We start from the raw sequence: 17,667 nt of genomic DNA, 5'->3' as shown, positions 1-17,667 counted from the left end.
TATCATGAAAAGAAAGTATTTTATTTTAGGTACTATCATATGTATATATATAATTTCTTTCCAAACTTTTTGGGATATGCATGTGGACTTGAAATTGAATAAATTTTATATTGTTGGATATCTTCGAATTACATTTAGAAAAGTCCAAGATACAAAAACAGTTGTTTCACCATTTAATTCTTCGTCTAAGTTTTAAATAGAAACACATTAAAATCGAAAATCACATTATTTTACAGCATAAAATATTTTTCACATTTTATAAAAAAAAAATTATTTTCAAGTTATCTCAATCTTTTTTTATAGAGAAAAAGTAGAAGTGTGGAAAAAGGAGAGATATTTATTTTTATTTTTATTTATTTAATTGGGTTGATTACTCGACAGTTTGTGACGATTTTCAACTCTCAGAAACTACTCCCTCTTTATCTCTTATTATGTATGACTGGGTTGGGTCAACTCGACTTGGGCACCCACCCAACTCCAATATATACCAATTTGAATTAAATATACATTGGATTTATAGAAAATAAAATATTTTGTATTTAATATGATATTTTTCAGCTTATTAATCATTTTCAATGCAGTCCTTTCATAAAATTTAATACCTATTTATTTAAGATTATTTCAAGTTATGCTTAAGTTGGTAATTTATAATTTATTATATAATTTTTATTTTTGATGGTAAGATTGTTTGATAAAATGTCTTTAAATAATTTTTTTCTAAATTTGCAGACATATTTACTTTCCTTTCATGTTAAGCAACGAGGTCATAAGAAATAAATAGGAGATGAAAAAAACATTAGGAGAATTATGTTTTGGGGGTAGATGGGCTCCCAAATTAACAAAAGGTCCATATAACTCTTTAATTGAGCCCAAGACCCAATAAAAATATGGAAATTGAGTTGAAGGATATCATCCTTCAGTATTTCCAAAAATGCCCTTTGTTGATTTTGAGAAAAAAAATTAATATTTTTAAAAAATACTTTTATTTAATTTAATATTTTTTAAAAATACTTTTAGTAATTTAATAATTTTTAAAATACTTTTATTTAATTTCATATTTTTTAAAAATAAATTTATTTAATTTAATATTTTTTAAAAATAAATTTATTTAATTTAATATTTAAAAAAAATTTAATTTAACATTTTTTTAAATACTTTAATTTAATTTAATATTTTTGAAAACTATTTTTATTTAATTTAATATTTTTGAAAAAAAAAATTATTTAACTTAATTTTATAAAATATTTTATATGTGTTCTTAAAGGGTATATTTGTTTTTCATATCCTTTAACTCAATTTGAAGAGTTATATGGACCTTTTGTTAATTTGGGGGTCCATCTACCCAAAAAAATAATTCTTCCAAAAACATTAGCAATTAAGACTATTAAGATATTAAGTTATTTCATTAATTATATTTAATATAATTAATAAACGTGACATTATTAGTACTAGACTTATTGAATCCCTACCAAGGCTTTGGCCTTTTTTGGTACTGCTTTTTATGGTCTGCCACCTCAGCGTGTGTGTGTGTGGGTGGGGGGGGGGGGGGGGGGTGCGGGCGCGCGATACATGTCGAACGTCATAGAGAAAAAAATAAAAAAAAAAGGAAATGGTGAAGGGGAAAATGGGAAAACGACGTCGTGTCGCTCTTATCTGATTCGCCACCCCACACCGCCAATCAATGCAGAGATAAAAACGACGTCGTATGTGGCACCCAATGAAAGCTTGGGAATAAATAATGTATTAACGGAAGCGTAGAGGCTGCATCAATGGAGGATTGGAGACAGGCAGAGGAGGAGGAAGACCCCCCACTTAGACGATACACCCACGCACCAATCAACGTCTCACTCTTTGTTTATTCAATCGCTTTGTCTTCAAGACCACTTGAAACGCTACTGCAAGCCAACTACCGTTTTCCTTCTTTAAAAGCTCCTTACGTTCTCTCCCCAGGAAAGCTATATTGTTTTTCTTAAAATTTCTTTTAAAAATGGCTTCGCTGACCCCCTTTTCTCAATCCCAGTCCCCTCTGAATAAACCCTAATTCAAGTCACCGACCTTACAGGCAAGCTGCCTACCCGTTCTCTCACGGGCCCTAGTTTTCGCTTCCGGGTTTTGAGAAGACACGGCTCTGTCCCTGCAAGACGAGGCGGAGTTTTGGAAATGGCTCCATCCATTGATGGGTACTTGAGGTTTCATGTGGACAGCAAGTTGGTCTACGATACGCTAGAGGGGATTGTTCAGAAGGCGGCTTTTGATTCCTGTGAGTCGGTATTTTAGATTTCTTGAATGCTTATTTCTGGGTTTGTGAACCCTGTTGTTGTTTGCATTGATTTCTTCTGGATGGCATTTTTTATTTTTATGTAGGATTCACTTTACTATCAAAGAGGATATAAAAGCATCTAGTTTGTGTGTGCGTTGTGGAAAAGGGAAAGGAGAGGGTTGGGTTGGGTCAGTTTTGTTTCCAGGCTAGTTATGAGTGATATTGACTGAATCTGTAGAGTGTAGAGACAGTTGATTTGCAAATGCAGTCTGCATCTTATTTGTATCTGTTTTAGGGCTCTTGAATTTATTGAGAACTATGACTGGTTTCGGTAAGCCAATTTTCTTTTTCCAGGGTATGGTTATTGAAATTGTCAAGCACATGAAGCACAGACCTAGTTTTATGACTATATATGCGAATAATCCATTTGGCCATTAGAATGGTGAAGTTCGTTTTCAGGGAAAGAGTTAAATAAGACAAACCATATAATTAGCGGCTCTTATGATGAGTGAGGAGCATGCTGGACCCTATACTTGCCACTGGATGTCTTGTTGTTCCCTATTTCACTGTCCATAATTGTTGATACCTCGCGCTCCTGGTGTTCCACGTAGTTGCCAAATGGAAGGACACGCGATCTCAACACACGAAGGTTCTTGATTCAGTCGTTATTCCTGCAAAAGGCATCCGGACAGGGTGTCCGGACGCACCCTCCGATGATTTTGTTAGCCATGGTTAGAGAGGGAGATATAAATCAGTTGGCCTTTTTCTAGATCTCAGGAGCTTACCTTCCTCTTCGTGTGAAGGTTTATATATAGTGCCAGGAGTATTGTTCCTCTCATTAATGGTGGTGAGATATTTTATGTTGTCATGATGACATTAGGTGGCAGCATGACCATCATCACCCTACGGGCGGCTGACAGTGATCGTGGCAGGTGATGCGACTGTCAGAGATCGTGGGAAGTGACTTGTTGTCACTTCATCTTGTCCTCTCACCCTATAGGCCGCGGAACGTGGGCCATGACAGGCTGTTGTGGTAACGTGTGAGACTTGCTTACTTCAGTCAATGATCCGGACCACTTTATCCTGATGACATATGCTGATCATCCGGATGTACTGTGTGAGTCGTCCGGATGATATATTTATAAGTGTCGTTTGATCTTCCTTGAGGTAGTCCGGAAAAGCATGCCATGTGTGCTTTATAGGAAGATTCGGATGAGGGTGACTCGGGTGACAATGCGTGTCACGTGTCACTGTAAGATGCATGCCACGTGTTCTCGGAGGGAGGGGTCCCTACAATAATGTCGATTTTTTCCTCCTTTTGTTTCTTTCATTATCCTATACTTACCACCGTCAACCACTCACTCCTCGCTGCCGCCACCACCTCATATCTGGATTCTTCAGCACCCACAACCTAACTTCATTGAAGGACTTGATGCCCTCTTCACCCACCATCTCCCTCGCGCCTTGCACCATCCAATCTGCCTACCAGATTCCCATATCTAACCTCCTGTGAAGCAGGCTGCTTGGGCTTATTTACAGCCAATGCCTGTTCTGGCCTCCTCTAACAAGCACTTTTTTCCATCGCTCCCTCCGCCAACTCGTGCATGTGTTGTCTTCTTTACAACTATTGCGCGAGCTCTTAACAGGGTGTTGGGTGCCATTCGAGGTTGTGAATTTTCTGGCACGTGGCAAACTAATCACCGCTATGTCGTTGGAGTTTCTTGATGGAAAGTGTTTTAAATTACTATTTAGTATAAATTTCTTGCTAATATTATATATAATATTTTGTAAGTTAATATATTATTATAATATAAGATTTTCTTATAGCATAAGAAAAGTTATTAAAAATTAAGCTAAGTGCCGAAAAAGGTTACGAAGTGGATAAAGATATGAAAAAGAATGAGAGACATCAAAATGAGTGAAGGGATTGTAATTTAGAGATACAAGAAGTGGGGAAACATGAAATGTTTTGTGAACCACTAGTTGTATTTGATTTATATTTGTTGTATTGTTTTTTATGGTATAGTAAAATGATTTTCTCTCATCATATAGACATTGGTTGGTCGAATCATGCTAAAACATTGTCTACTTTCGTATTAATTATTTTATCTTTACCTTTTTTAATTAACATTATTTGCATTACAACTTTTGTTGATACAACAAATTGGTATCAGGGCTTTGGTTTAAGGCTTGTGGAAGAGCTAACGAGAATAGAGTACACAAAATGATTAAACTTTTAATCATCTCGTGTGTTCTATTCTCCTTGACTTTTCCACAAATCTTTAATCAAAGCTCTATACTAGTAAAAGCATTAATGCAAGTAATGTTAATTCAATAACACAAAGATAAAATAATCCACACAAAGGTAAATAAAATAATCCATAATAGAATTTTAATCATCTTGTGTGCTCTATTCTCTATGGTTCTTCCACAAATCTTCAACCAAAGCTTTGATACTAATTTATTGTACCAATAAAAGCTTTAATGCAAATAATGTTAATTCAATAATATAAAGATAAAACAATTAACACACAGGTATTTAGAGTTTTAACATGGTTTAACCAACCATATCTACATCTACAAATAAGAAATAATCATTTGACTGCGCTATAACATAAAAAATATTACAAAAAATATAAACAGATACAACTATTGAGTTCCTAAAACATTTTATATTTCCCTACTCTTTATATCCACACCCTAAACATATTTAACTACAAGTTCCTTACTCTTTCATGTATCTCCTATTCTTTATCCACCTCACATAGTCTTTATGAGTCCCATCTCATAAAATTTTTCCTCTTATGACCTAAAATATCTATGGAGATATTCCAAATAATTTTTCTTATTCTATTAGAAAATATAATATTATAATAATATATCAACTTAGGAAATATTTATATAATATTATTTACAAAAAGAAATTCATATTAATTAAGAATTTGAAATACTTTTCAACTCTTCTTTTAACTGTAAAAATAATGAAATGATGAAGAGACGAAGGAGTTCACCATTGATTTGAGTTAGGTTTATGGCATCAATTTGGACAAAGAGTGGAGGTTCAAAATATAAAGAAAAAAAGAAAAAAAGAAAGAAATAAGAAATTTTAAGAGTTTTAAGGCAGAAATATAAGTGGATTGTTCGCTCATCCCATTCCACATAATGGGCAAATAGTGTTTTTATTTATTTGAATTTTTCTATTTATATTCATAATATTCTTAATTTTAAAATTATGAAATATATATTTCCTCATATTCTAAATTAGAATTGTTAATTTCTTCTATTAATTTAGACAATTGGAAATCTTTTGTTTTTAATTGAATTACCAACAAATACCTTTTTCTTCATTTAAAATTTAAATATTTTTTATCCTAATCAACATATTATTTTTTAAATAATAAAACCATACAGAGATAAAAATAATATAACAAAACAATTTTTAGAATAATATTGGATAGGTTAAGGTCACAAACAGTAGATTCTTTCATATCTTGCCTTTGTATTCTAGATCGGTCGATATGCAAATGGATCAGGCTCAGGCCACCTTGCAATGGTAGGCAGACTTTAGGTTGCGAATATAAGATTTAGGCGAAATCCAACCCCAAGCTCAATAATTATCACATAATTAAATTAATTTACAAGGCTTAACCTAATTTTTAGGTGTGAGCTTGACACATCTTTGATCCAAATCCGATGTGTTCAAATTTTATACATGTCCTTGATGATACAAGGAAGATATGAGTGTACACTTTATACTACTTTAGATTATTCATTTTTTTTCTTTTTTATCGCTTTTAAAATTGATAAGAAATAAAGAAAATAATAAAACTAGTGAACGAACAATGAAGGGTGTCACACCATAGGAAATCACCACCAATTTGTTTTCTAAATGTGCGGTGCTAAGAACTCTTTCTTAACCAACCTTTCCCAAGTGGCTCAACAAAAGCAGCGTAAAAGAGGCCAATCAAATATGTGAACCCTTTCTTAACTTGTGTTATTGATCAACTACAAGATATTACAAATTTGATTGAGTGTCTTAACACCTATACATGAGTCAAAGAACCATACAATGCTCTCATTTTTGCCAAACCTTTCTCTATGTGTTTATTTGAAATACAAGAGGCTTTTATACCTCATTGCCTTCAGTTTACATTTTGAATTCAAATTAGGAGTTTGTTGGTGCTTATGCAACATATGGAGACACCTTTCAAATTGAAGTGTCTCTTTGCACCATTTGTAGCTAGTCAATTATCTTCATGTTCCTTTTATGCTGAGCCAAGGCTACTACACTTCATGTGTTTTTCTCCATCGGATGCAACTCCTCAAAATGTCCTTAGATAGTCATTTCCTTCAAATTGCTTCTTCAAAGTGCCACTGATGATGAGTGCCTAACAAGGTGTCTTTTCTTCATAAGGTGCCTCTTGTCAACGAGTACCCACCAAGGTGTTTATGAGCCAATGGATTTCTAAACCAACATTTTACATCAGCCATCCAATCGTGTCTCTCTAATTCATCAGTGTGTCTTTCCCCACAGTGATGCTCAAGCTCATAGCATTTGGGCCCATGTTAGGCTCCATCTTGTTGCAAGGTTCGTTGGTGTTTTGCCCATGTCATGCTATGCACCACCAACCCATTGGTGTAGTTGTTGCAATAGTGTCTTATATCAAGCCATCTTAGTCGCAACATTGAGCCATGGTATTGCACCATGGCCTAATCATCCTCATGTAGAGGACATTGCGCTCCTGTGCCCTGCACAGGCATTCGATCTAAGTTGGTTGTGTGCCTTACCACCCTATCGAACCATTGAATTATGTCAATGGCTTCTTGAATCGTCTCAGTGCATAAGCTTTGAGCTTCCTCATGCTAACATTAGGGAGGGATAGGTAGTACCACCCTCGTGCCATTGTGGCCATGGGTTGCATGCCACATATGTCATAGAGCCATGTGTGAGTGCTACTATGTCATTTGAGTATCATAGGCATGCCCAAGGCCATGCCGTGGTTCCCTCTTGATACAACCAAGGTCTGACCTTGGGGATCCCTTGAGTCACTTATCCCCCTTTAAAAAGCATTACAAGTCGCTTTAGAAATGTCTTGAGGAGATATCAAATCACCTTGAGGAGACATAATGAAATATTTATTAAATACATAAATAAATATCCACATAATCCTTATACAACATTTGTGCCATCAATATTGCTGCATTAGGGTGTATGTTAGGTGCTAAAGATGCACAAGTGTGTGGGATGAGTGCAAGGGCGAGGACTAGTGCACATGCGGGAATGCGTTCAAGTGCACGCAAGCATGTGTGCAATCATACACATAAGCATGCAAGCAATCATGCACGTGGGCATGCAAACAATCGTGCACACGTGTGCCAGCAATCGTGCATACAAGCGTGCACGCGAGCATGCATGAAGGTATGCGAATGGCCTGTGCATGTGTGGTCTACTAGCATCGATTTTTGCCTCCTCACTTACTTAGATTCTTGAGGGCCCTCGTATCAAATCTCTAGGTTCTCCTTGCTTTATTCCTGTGGTCCCCATGGGTGCAGGGCCAACCCAAGAAGCCCTTTGTTCCATTGTTCGAGTCAAAGGTCTAATGGGCTAACAGAGGGCCACTTTCATCACAAAAATCCCACTAGTGTCTTTCTCTTTTGGTCACACGCCGCCTTTCCTCAATTTCCTTTCACATATGTGCACACTTCAACCTTTATTTGAAAGTACATATTTTGGATTGAATTCAATGGTATATTTGCAAAAAGTTGATCCATGTATGTAGGTTCATCAAACTGAAGCTACGTATGAATAGAGTGCCCACAGAAAGACGAGATGGGAGGCTTGTATCTTTATCCCCTGATGCACTTAATTTACTTGCTCTTACTGATTCTATTCATGTCCTAAGGCAGAAGTTTGCTGCTAAAGGCCTCAACAATCATGACCTCGTAACACTAGTTGGTACATATTTTCTCTTTCTCTAATTTATCCACAAAAAAAAAAAAAAAGTTCGATAATTAGATGGCATATATGCATGTTTGGTCCAGTATATACGTTTGTGCAGGGGCACACACCATTGGGCAAACGGACTGTTCGTTCTTCCAATATCGTCTCTACAACTTCATGGAAAAGGGAAATGCAGACCCAACAATAAACCAAGCTTTCCTTGCTCAACTGCATGCCCTTTGTCCCGAATGTGGCAATGTCTCCACAAGGGTGCCACTAGATAAAGATAGCCAGATCAAATTCGATGTGAGTTTCTTCAAGAATGTGCGGGTTGGGAATGGAGTCTTGGAGTCGAATCAAAGGATTTTTGGAGATAGCGAAACCCAGAGGATCGTTAAGAATTATGCCGGTAACGTAAGAGGCTAACTGGGGCTTAGATTTTATTTTGAGTTAATTCCAAAAGCCATGATTAAACTGAGTAGCATCGGGGTCAAGACTGGTACTCAAAGGAGAGATTCGAAAGACATGCTCAAAGTTCAATCAATCCATCGAATCAAATCAAATAGAATATTAAAAGGTAATAGTATATACATATGATGTATGCCATATACCATAGAAGTATATACATATTTCTTGTGAATCTGCTGACACCGGGAAATTGATCATCCTTATGCTGGTTGATTGAGGTAAAGTATACCAAATTCCTAATAGAATATATTCTTTTTGTAGAGAATAGTGCATAGAATATTTTTTAACATAATATATTATATGTGATGAATGGAGATGCAAGAAAGACCGACAGATACATGAAACAACTAGGGGTTCATGGTTTAATGTGTGGATAAAATGAGTGGAAAATATAAAATGTTTTGGTAACCGAATAATTATATCTAGTTTATGTCCACTATGATGTTTTTTGTGGTATAGTTAAATAATTCTCTTATTTCTGAATATAGAAAAAATTATTCTATTATAGCATGGAAAATTATTATAGAAAACAAAAACAAGGTACAACTATTATATTCTCCACATCACATATTTCCCTTCTTCGAATATCTTCCATTTTTCTTCACATATCTATCCAATCTCATATAGTTTTTACAAATTCAACTCTATTTCATAATTTCTTTTTCATTCATGACTTAAAATATTTATAATAAATTTTCTTATTTTATCAAAAAATGTAATATTATAATAATATATTGAGTTAGGTAATAATTAATTAGGAATCTGAGATATTTTCCAATACTTTGTAAATGCTAATTGAATGATTTTGTTTTATTTAATTTCAAAGATTTTATTCATATCATCATAAATTTCTTAAAATGTAAAGATAGTGACATGATGAAGAGATGAATGAGTTCACTTTTTTAGGTTTAGGGCATTCATGATTTGAGCAAAGAGAGTAGAGATTCAAAATAAAATTAAAAATAAAAATAAAAGAAAGAAGAAGTTTTAAGAATTTTAAAGACAATAATATAAATCGATTGTTGGCTCATGGGGCAAATAATATTTTTATTTATTTGAATTTTTCTATTTATATTCCTTATATTGTTAATTTTAAAATTATGAAATATATATAAATTCAAAAAAAGGAATAAATTAGAATTGTTGATTTCTTCTACTAATTTAGACAACTAGAAATCATTTTTCTTTACTTGAATTACCAACAAACATCCTTTTGTTCTTCATTTAAAATTTAATACTTTTTAAAATAATAAAATAATACAAATAACAATGATATAGCAGAGTAATTTTGAGAACAATATTGGATGGCCAAGGTCGCAAACAATATGTTCTTGGATATCCTGATTTTGTAATCTAGACCCATTGATATGCAAATGGGTCGTGCTCGGGCCACCTTGCAATGGCAAGCGAGCTTTAGGTTGAAAATATAAGTTTTAGGTAATGATGAAAGTAGTAATAATTATGGATATATTGGTACTTCGATTTTACAAATATATAAAAAATATTGGAAAAATATCGGTGAAACAAAAATTAATTAAAATTTATAGGAATGTTTGGAAAAACTCCAAAAAAAATTATCAAACAAGTAAAAATACATATTTTTAAGTTATTTTATAAGTATAATTGACATAAATATGATCAGGAAGAAAAACATCAATAAACATAAATATATTGATAAATTCAATATTTAAATTTTAATAATAATAAATATAAATTTTGGAAGTGTATAAAGTTAGAATTAAGTTAAGAAATATTTAATTTTATTGAATAAAAACAATTTATACATAAATATAATACATATGATATTGCAATAGTCTTAGTATCAAAATGAAGATCGATGCGGTTTCATCATATTGTTAGATGAAGGAAGTCCATCTTGTTGAAGACAATATTTATTTTAAAACTTTTAAAATATTTTTATTGAAACATGTTTTATCACATTTTAAATGAAAAATTAAATTAATTCGTATAAAATATTTTATTTGAGAATTAATTTCTAAAATTTTATTAAAATTATGTGGTAACAATTTTTTTTATTAACATTAATTATTTAAATAATTAAAATTATTAATAATTTATTTTATCAAATTAATTTTAATTCATTAAATTTCATCGATAAAAATGGAAATTTCAAGCCATGGTAGTGATTTAATCAAAATAAAGATTGATAATTAATAATTATTTATATAGAGAGAGGAAAACTCAAAAGGGCCACCCACTTCTCTCACTCGGGGCCTCGGGCATCAAGAAGCCCACTTCTGAAGTTGCCCTCCAACGAGAGAATCCCTAAAAAGGCCCTATTTTCCTCTGCCACTCTCAATCCTCGCAGGTGCTAATCTAACCGTGTTATTATTATTTTTTTTGCAACCCCCGTTTGATTCCCAAGAAAATCCATCCCCCGTTCGATTTCCGGGAAAATTCATCCTCGTTAGATTTCCCAGAAAATCCATGCAAAACCCCCAAGGAAAACAAAAAAAAAAAATGCTTTTTTTTGCTCCCTGTGTTTTCTGGATCTGTTCTAGGGGTCTCTTTGCTTTTGTGCCATTCGATTTAAATTTCACGAGCCCTAAATCCACAATTTTTTAGTCAGGCTGAAAAACACAACCTTTGCCTGCAAATCATGATCAGATTACCAAATAGCATCTTATGTTTTTTTAAAAAATAAAATTGGACAGATTTTGTATCCTGTGCGCGGTCTGGATAAACAAGAAGTTGAAGCTAAGCATGAACAGAGTGAAGAAATGGAAGGGAAAAAGGAGGAAAGAGAAGCCAAAGAAACTGAGAGAAAGAGACGTCCAACACGCATGGGAGGAATAAAGAAAAGGAAGCAAGGACGAGAGGGAAAGGCTCCATTTATAATTTCTTCCAATGTACATGATATGTTAAGTTACGATATGATATATACTCAAAGTGAAAATCATCCATCTCCTAACTCTCCGCAAACAAAAGTCAAAAAAGGAAGATGATCATCACCATCTTGAATGGCCCCCACACGCCTCCACTAAAGGATTGTGGAGTGATGAGAAGCCCGGATTGAATGACTGAAAGTGATCGACAAGCAAAAGTCAGCTTGGTGGAATTCATATAAGATCAATGCTCAATAGTGGACATGCAAGGTTTGTCGTGAGGAGATAGAGACGAGAGCCAACTGAGAGTTTTGCTTCTCTTTTCTACTTGTTAATGGTGCAAATGGAACCTAAATGGCTGGTTTTGTTGGCAGTGATTTTAAGTTTGTTTGCAGAAACTCAACAAGGATTGACATCCGGGTTTTACTCTTCTTCATGCCCAAAGGCTGAGGCCACAGTCAGGTCCACTGTTGAAACGCACTTCAAGCAGGATCCTACAATTGCAGCTGGTGTTCTTAGGCTTCATTTCCAAGATTGCTTTGTTCAGGTTCTTTTTCTTTTTCTACTTCTTCCATGTTTGCTTATATTAATTGATCATGGACCTTCAGTTGATTGATCTGAACAGGGCTGCGACGCTTCGATACTGATAACTGAGGCTTCAGGTGAGACAGATGCATTGCCCAACGCAGGATTAAGAGGATTTGATGTGATAGATGACGCCAAAACTCAACTGGAGGCCTTGTGCCCCGGGGTGGTATCATGTGCTGATATACTAGCACTAGCTGCTCGTGATGCTGTTGGCTTGGTAAAGTACTCTTCATCAAATATAATATAAACCCTAGTGAAGTATATTTGGTTGTGATCAAGGGGGTAAGCCAATTAATTTTGTTTCAAATTATGTCCAGAGTGGTGGTCCAAGTTGGTCAGTGCCCACAGGAAGACGAGATGAGACGAACGTATCTTCATCCCCGGATGCCTCTAATTTCCCTGCTCCTAATGATTCTATTCCTGTCCTAAGACAGAAGTTTGCTGATAAAGGCCTCAACACTAATGACCTTGTAACACTAGTTGGTATATATTTTCTCTCTCTGATTTATCCACAAAAAAAAAATTGATAATTAGATGGCATATGTGCATGTTTGGTTCACTATATATGTTTGTGCAGGGGCACACACCATTGGGCAAACGAACTGTTCGGTCTTCCAATACCGTCTCTACAACTTCACGACAAGGGGAAATGCAGACCCAACAATAAACCCAGCTTTCCTTGCTCAGCTGCAAGCCCTTTGTCCTGAAGGTGGCAATGGCTCCACAAGGGTGGCGCTGGATACAAATAGCCAGACCAAATTCGATGTCAATTTCTTCAAGAATGTGCGGGATGGGAATGGAGTCCTGGAGTCGGATCAAAGGCTTTTTGGAGATAGCGAAACTCGGAAGATCGTTAGGAATTATGCTGGTAACGGAAGAGGCATACTGGGGCTTAGATTTTATATTGAGTTTCCAAAAGCCATGATTAAAATGAGTAGCATCGGGGTCAAGACTGGTACTCAAGGAGAGATTCGAAAGACATGCTCAAAGTCCAATTAATCCATCATATAAAATCAAATAGAATAATAAAAGGTAATAGTATATAGTATATGCATATGATGTATCCATAGGAGCCATGACCAGGCCAGGGGGGAGCCTCGGCTCGCCCACTTCCATATAATTACAAGCATGCGATCATGGATATCCTTTTCCGCTTTCTATTAATAAAACTGGGTGCACTTTCCAAGTGTCCACTCCATACTCCATAATATTTTTTATTTTTAAAAATAAAAAATAAAATATATTAGAGTTACTAAAGATGACCAATATTTACGAAATCTAAAAATATTGTTACAAAATTTGTATTTTTGTCGAGAAAATTATAGTAACAACAAAGGTGTGTTCAAATGTTCTCATAAGCACAAAAAATCTGTATTTATTATCTTTGACAAACTAACAAGCAAAAATCACTTGCTTGAGGAGCTTGAGTTTTGAGTCGTGAGTTGGGTTTGGAGCCAATGGGAAGCACCAAAGCTTCACGCAATAACAGCCCTATTGAAAATGACCCCATTTCTAAATTGAAGCTTGTCTGACTCTCACAAGCCCATTCATGCATGGCTTCTGAAAATTGCAGTACTGCTTCATCATTTCTCTATTATTGAATCGAATCAGCTGCAGGGAATCATGCTTCGTGACTGCCCCATTGACCTTTACCCCACATGTTCAATTTCTTATATATCAAGAAATTGGACACATACGAAAACAATATTCAAGATTAATTCGATTTCTTATCTTTAATATATTCAATCCAACCCTATCCATTTGTAAAAATGAAGCTAGAATTTATCAACAATTTTAAATTAAACATTCCACTTGATTATGAAAAGAAAATGTAAGTTGAAAAATATGTAACGTATTTAGCATTTGAATCATTAAAAGAAAATATTTTATTTAAGAAAGTATCTTCCGTGTAATTTCTTATATTTTGGGTGATTTTTTCTTACACATGTTGACTTGAAATTGAATAAATTTTATACTAATTTGAATTAAATATATATTGGATTTATAGAAAATAAAATATGCAAATAAATTAAAATATTTTGCATTTAATATTATATTTTTGAACTGATTGATCCTTTTTCAACGTAGTCTTTTCATAAAATTTAATACCTATTAATTTATTAAGTTCGTAATTTAGAATTTATTATATAATTTTTATTTTAAATAGTAAGACTGCTTGATAAAATTTCCTTATGTACTTTTTTTTTCCTTCTAAATTAGTGGATTAACATATTTACTTTCCTTTCATGTTAAAGTACCGAGGTCATAAGACTATTTTGATTCATTATCGACATATTAAGTTATTTCATTAAATATATTTAATATAATTAATAATTTAAATTAAATTATGAAATTAATAAACGTGCTTTAGAAGTGTAATAGTATTGGTTGTATAATCCCTTACAACATATTGGGAGACACGTATGCTAACTTGAAATTAAAACATACAAGGACAACTTTATTGGTATTTTTAGAAAGAAAATTTTCTAATAGCAAGTGGTTTGAAAATAGTTGTAATAGCAGAAAGTCGTAGGTTCGACCCTTACCTGGCGCGCCTAGACAACTTAAAACCATAATTAGGAGGTTACGAAGAAAATAGACAAACCATGTTTGCTCTTTATAAAAATTCCGCAAGAATCTAGCTCCATGAAGAAAAGTATCACATTTCAAGCTAAGAAAATGTCAGATTCATCCATGACACACCACTCAAGGCTGAACACAAATTGACCCACATGCTCACTCCTCCTGACCACTGCAACATATTCAACTTCCAGTTCCATAGAACTAACTACTCATCAAATGTGCTCATGAATCCTCCAATAAAGCCTGCTCCATTGCAATCCCCACATAAAATCTCCCTTCTGCCTCTGCAAGGAACAAGAATTTTAGGTGAGAATCAGGTAATGGGTACACAGATGAGATATCTATATCAACCACTCTCCATGGCTTGCACAAGGGACGGTGGAAACGCATGGGTGAAAAGAAGAGACTGATATATAAGAGGAGCATTGAAGTTGTCAACAACACGTATTCTATACATGTATATATGAATTTCATTCCATCTAAAGAGCAGGATAGCGATTTTGAAATGTGAAGTTGTCCAAAGGAATCTAGCATGTGCTTAGATTGATAAGGCATGGTCCATGGGGCAACCCTACCTAAGTGAATAGTTTAAAGGTTTCAAATATCAATAACAAAACACTGACACTGGGGCTCTATTTGTTTCAAACAAAATACAAAAGCTTGAAAGCAGGGGAACCAATGGGAAGAGAGGGAGTTGGGGAGTGGAGGTTATATTACTGTAGATATACATCATGTTATATTGCTGTAGTTTTAGCTTAAAACACAGTATAATGCACTAAAATAAAAACAATTTGATCTTGTTACCTGCAAAGCCAACATAATCCACCAGCTTTAAACTGTCCATTGAAGTGGTCTACAGAGTTAACTCCATCACCTTTGCATTGTGAACACTGAATGGCACCTGGTAGTTGGACAGGAACATTAGAAACTCTATGAGCTGACACTCTATGATGTCGGTATTTCATGGGATAAGTTAAAAAATTTTAAGCCTAACAGTTTAAGAATGATGTTTCATAGCAATAGTGATAGTGAGTAGACCGAAAGACGAATTTTTAGTCTTGCATGACTATAAGCTGAGAACAGTAGTCGAAATGCCAATTGAATAAATTTGCCTAACCAACACAGACTCATTCAATGGACCATAAAGAGTTGTGGTTCCATCAAACACTTCATCATTGATGTTGCTCAGGCAATGTATATTCCAAACCAGCTATCAGCCAACAGATTGATATCACGCCACAGGAAAAATGAAACGTTAGTTAGACAAAATTGAAGTAACAAGCAGTAGGCTTGGCTCAAAGCCTCCAATCCTATTATGTAGTGAATGAAAAAGATGTATAGACCCTTAACATAAAAAGGCATCCATAATACGTTTAACAAAATTCCAAATGGGTGTAATGGGAAAACACTAGTTCTAAAAGGCTTTCATCAAGCATAATTGAAAATTTCAAAAGCTGCAGCCTAAGGCATTGAAAGAGTGCCACTCTCCTCATGATGAGAATTAGAAAAGAGTCCTAAACAAAATAATTATTACTCTCTGCTGACAGATTTTTGAATTTTTAATTTCTATTCGTTCATCGGTTTCGTACCAAGCACAGGAACTCGGAAAAAAATAAAAATCACTTGATGCAACAATATATAGCACTCACAAGTTTAAGAAGAATTCAAAGGCAAGGAGGTCATGGAGATTCTTTTCCTATATAAGGAAGAAATGTCAATGAAGATAAACCCAACTTCTATCTTCCAAGGTAAAGCATATTTATGGGAGAAATATACAAAAACCTTAAACTGTATCATTGAATGCTTCCATAGTTTGCATCCTAGAGCATGTTTCAGGTAGACTTAGTAACCATAAACTTCATCATCAAGTAAAAAGATATTTATATCTATTTCAAACATGCATCAAATTCTTATGAAAAATTATCATCAACACAAAGAAGATTATATACCAAACACAAGTACTAATAATGGTAAGATGCTACCAACTATCCACCATTTTCTTACCATTTCCATCACAATTAGAACAGACTATGCTATTTGGTTTGGTACTTTGATTACTATCTGTAGCCTGTTGAACCAAGAAGAAAGTGAATTGAGGATTAGGAATACAAAGGTAAAAAGAACAATATGCAATCAGCTAGTAGGATTTAATTAAAATGCGTCAATATCAACAGCCCAGACCCCTCTCCACTCTCCAACCTTGACAAAAGTATCTCTTCCCAATTCCTAGTATTTTATCTTCTACCCTGCTCTGCTCCTCTCCACACAACTTAAATTGGGAGAAGCTCAGCCAAGCTCCAGCGGATAACAGTTCAAAACAAATGCTTAAATCATGGCCCCACAACAGACAAATTCAACAAGGCAGCACATTCGGTTTCAGCCAAAGAGCTAATGAAATTAAGCAACTCTGAATTGGAATGAATAAGCTCTCCTCACCTTAACCTCCAAAGACTGAAATTTGGAATTCCCATGGTGTTGAAATACATTATTGAATTTAAAAACCTTTCCAGCAGCAGAACTCCCAACAACAACCACCCCTTGAAAAAATTCAAAAAAGGGTCAAATATTCATCAAATCCAGAGCAACATACAAGGCTAAACATTAGGGTTTGAGAGAGAGAGAGAGAGAAAGAGAGTACCTGGTTTGTGTGAAGATTTGGAGGAAATTGCAGGTGAGAAACATAGAGAGTTTGCCATGGGGTTTGTTTATAGAAGAAAATGGTCTGAAGTTTTAAAGATTATGAGAAGGAAGAGAGGAAGGGAGAAAGGAAGGTTGAAGTGAGACTGAGCTTGAATGCTTTGGTGGTAACGATTACAAGTAGAGGTGACAACCGGATAAGCCTCCCTATTCTCTCTCCCCCAATATTAAAATACTTTCCTTAAAAATATTTTTTTTCCTATTTTTTTAAAACAATAATAATTAATAAATATATCCGAATAATCTATGAAAATACAATAAAGGGTGAACCTGGTTGAAACATC

At 34.4% G+C, this 17,667-nt stretch overlaps 1 protein-coding gene, 1 long non-coding RNA gene and 1 pseudogene across 2 annotated transcripts; 2 read left to right on the top strand and 1 right to left on the bottom strand.

Moving 5' to 3' along the window:
- Positions 1-2,160: 2,160 nt before the first annotated feature.
- LOC100260967 (peroxidase 25-like) lies at positions 2,161-8,818 on the top strand (annotated as a pseudogene).
- Positions 8,819-11,148: 2,330 nt separating this feature from the next.
- Positions 11,149-13,311, top strand: LOC100855242 (peroxidase 25). Its single transcript, XM_003633095.4, has 4 exons — positions 11,149-12,062; positions 12,141-12,320; positions 12,421-12,586; positions 12,681-13,311. Exons 1-4 carry the CDS (start codon positions 11,850-11,852, stop codon positions 13,100-13,102), a joined length of 981 nt encoding a protein of 326 aa, XP_003633143.1. The 5' UTR covers positions 11,149-11,849; the 3' UTR covers positions 13,103-13,311.
- A 1,388-nt stretch (positions 13,312-14,699) lies between these two features.
- LOC100855207 (uncharacterized) lies at positions 14,700-17,574 on the bottom strand. Its single transcript, XR_786863.3, has 5 exons — positions 17,325-17,574; positions 17,123-17,223; positions 16,691-16,754; positions 15,491-15,587; positions 14,700-14,970 (listed from the first exon to the last, which is right to left on the bottom strand). It is a non-coding gene; the product is annotated as an uncharacterized LOC100855207 (long non-coding RNA).
- Positions 17,575-17,667: the final 93 nt, after the last annotated feature.

The sequence above is a fragment of the Vitis vinifera genome, chromosome 11 (genome assembly GCF_030704535.1).
Source record: "Vitis vinifera cultivar Pinot Noir 40024 chromosome 11, ASM3070453v1".
Taxonomy (NCBI): domain Eukaryota; kingdom Viridiplantae; phylum Streptophyta; class Magnoliopsida; order Vitales; family Vitaceae; genus Vitis; species Vitis vinifera.
Note: the sequence above shows the minus strand (reverse complement) of the source record. Positions and strands in the feature narration are given on the sequence as shown.

Bases quoted from the DNA above. Each gene is read 5' to 3' on its own strand.
- LOC100855242 (XM_003633095.4), top strand. From the start codon at position 11,850: ATGGTGCAAATGGAACCTAAATGGCTGGTTTTGTTGGCAGTGATTTTA. The intron at 12,063-12,140 runs GTTCTTTTTCTT...TGATCTGAACAG, and splicing joins TCCAAGATTGCTTTGTTCAG to GGCTGCGACGCTTCGATACT. The intron at 12,587-12,680 runs GTATATATTTTC...ATGTTTGTGCAG, and splicing joins TGACCTTGTAACACTAGTTG to GGGCACACACCATTGGGCAA.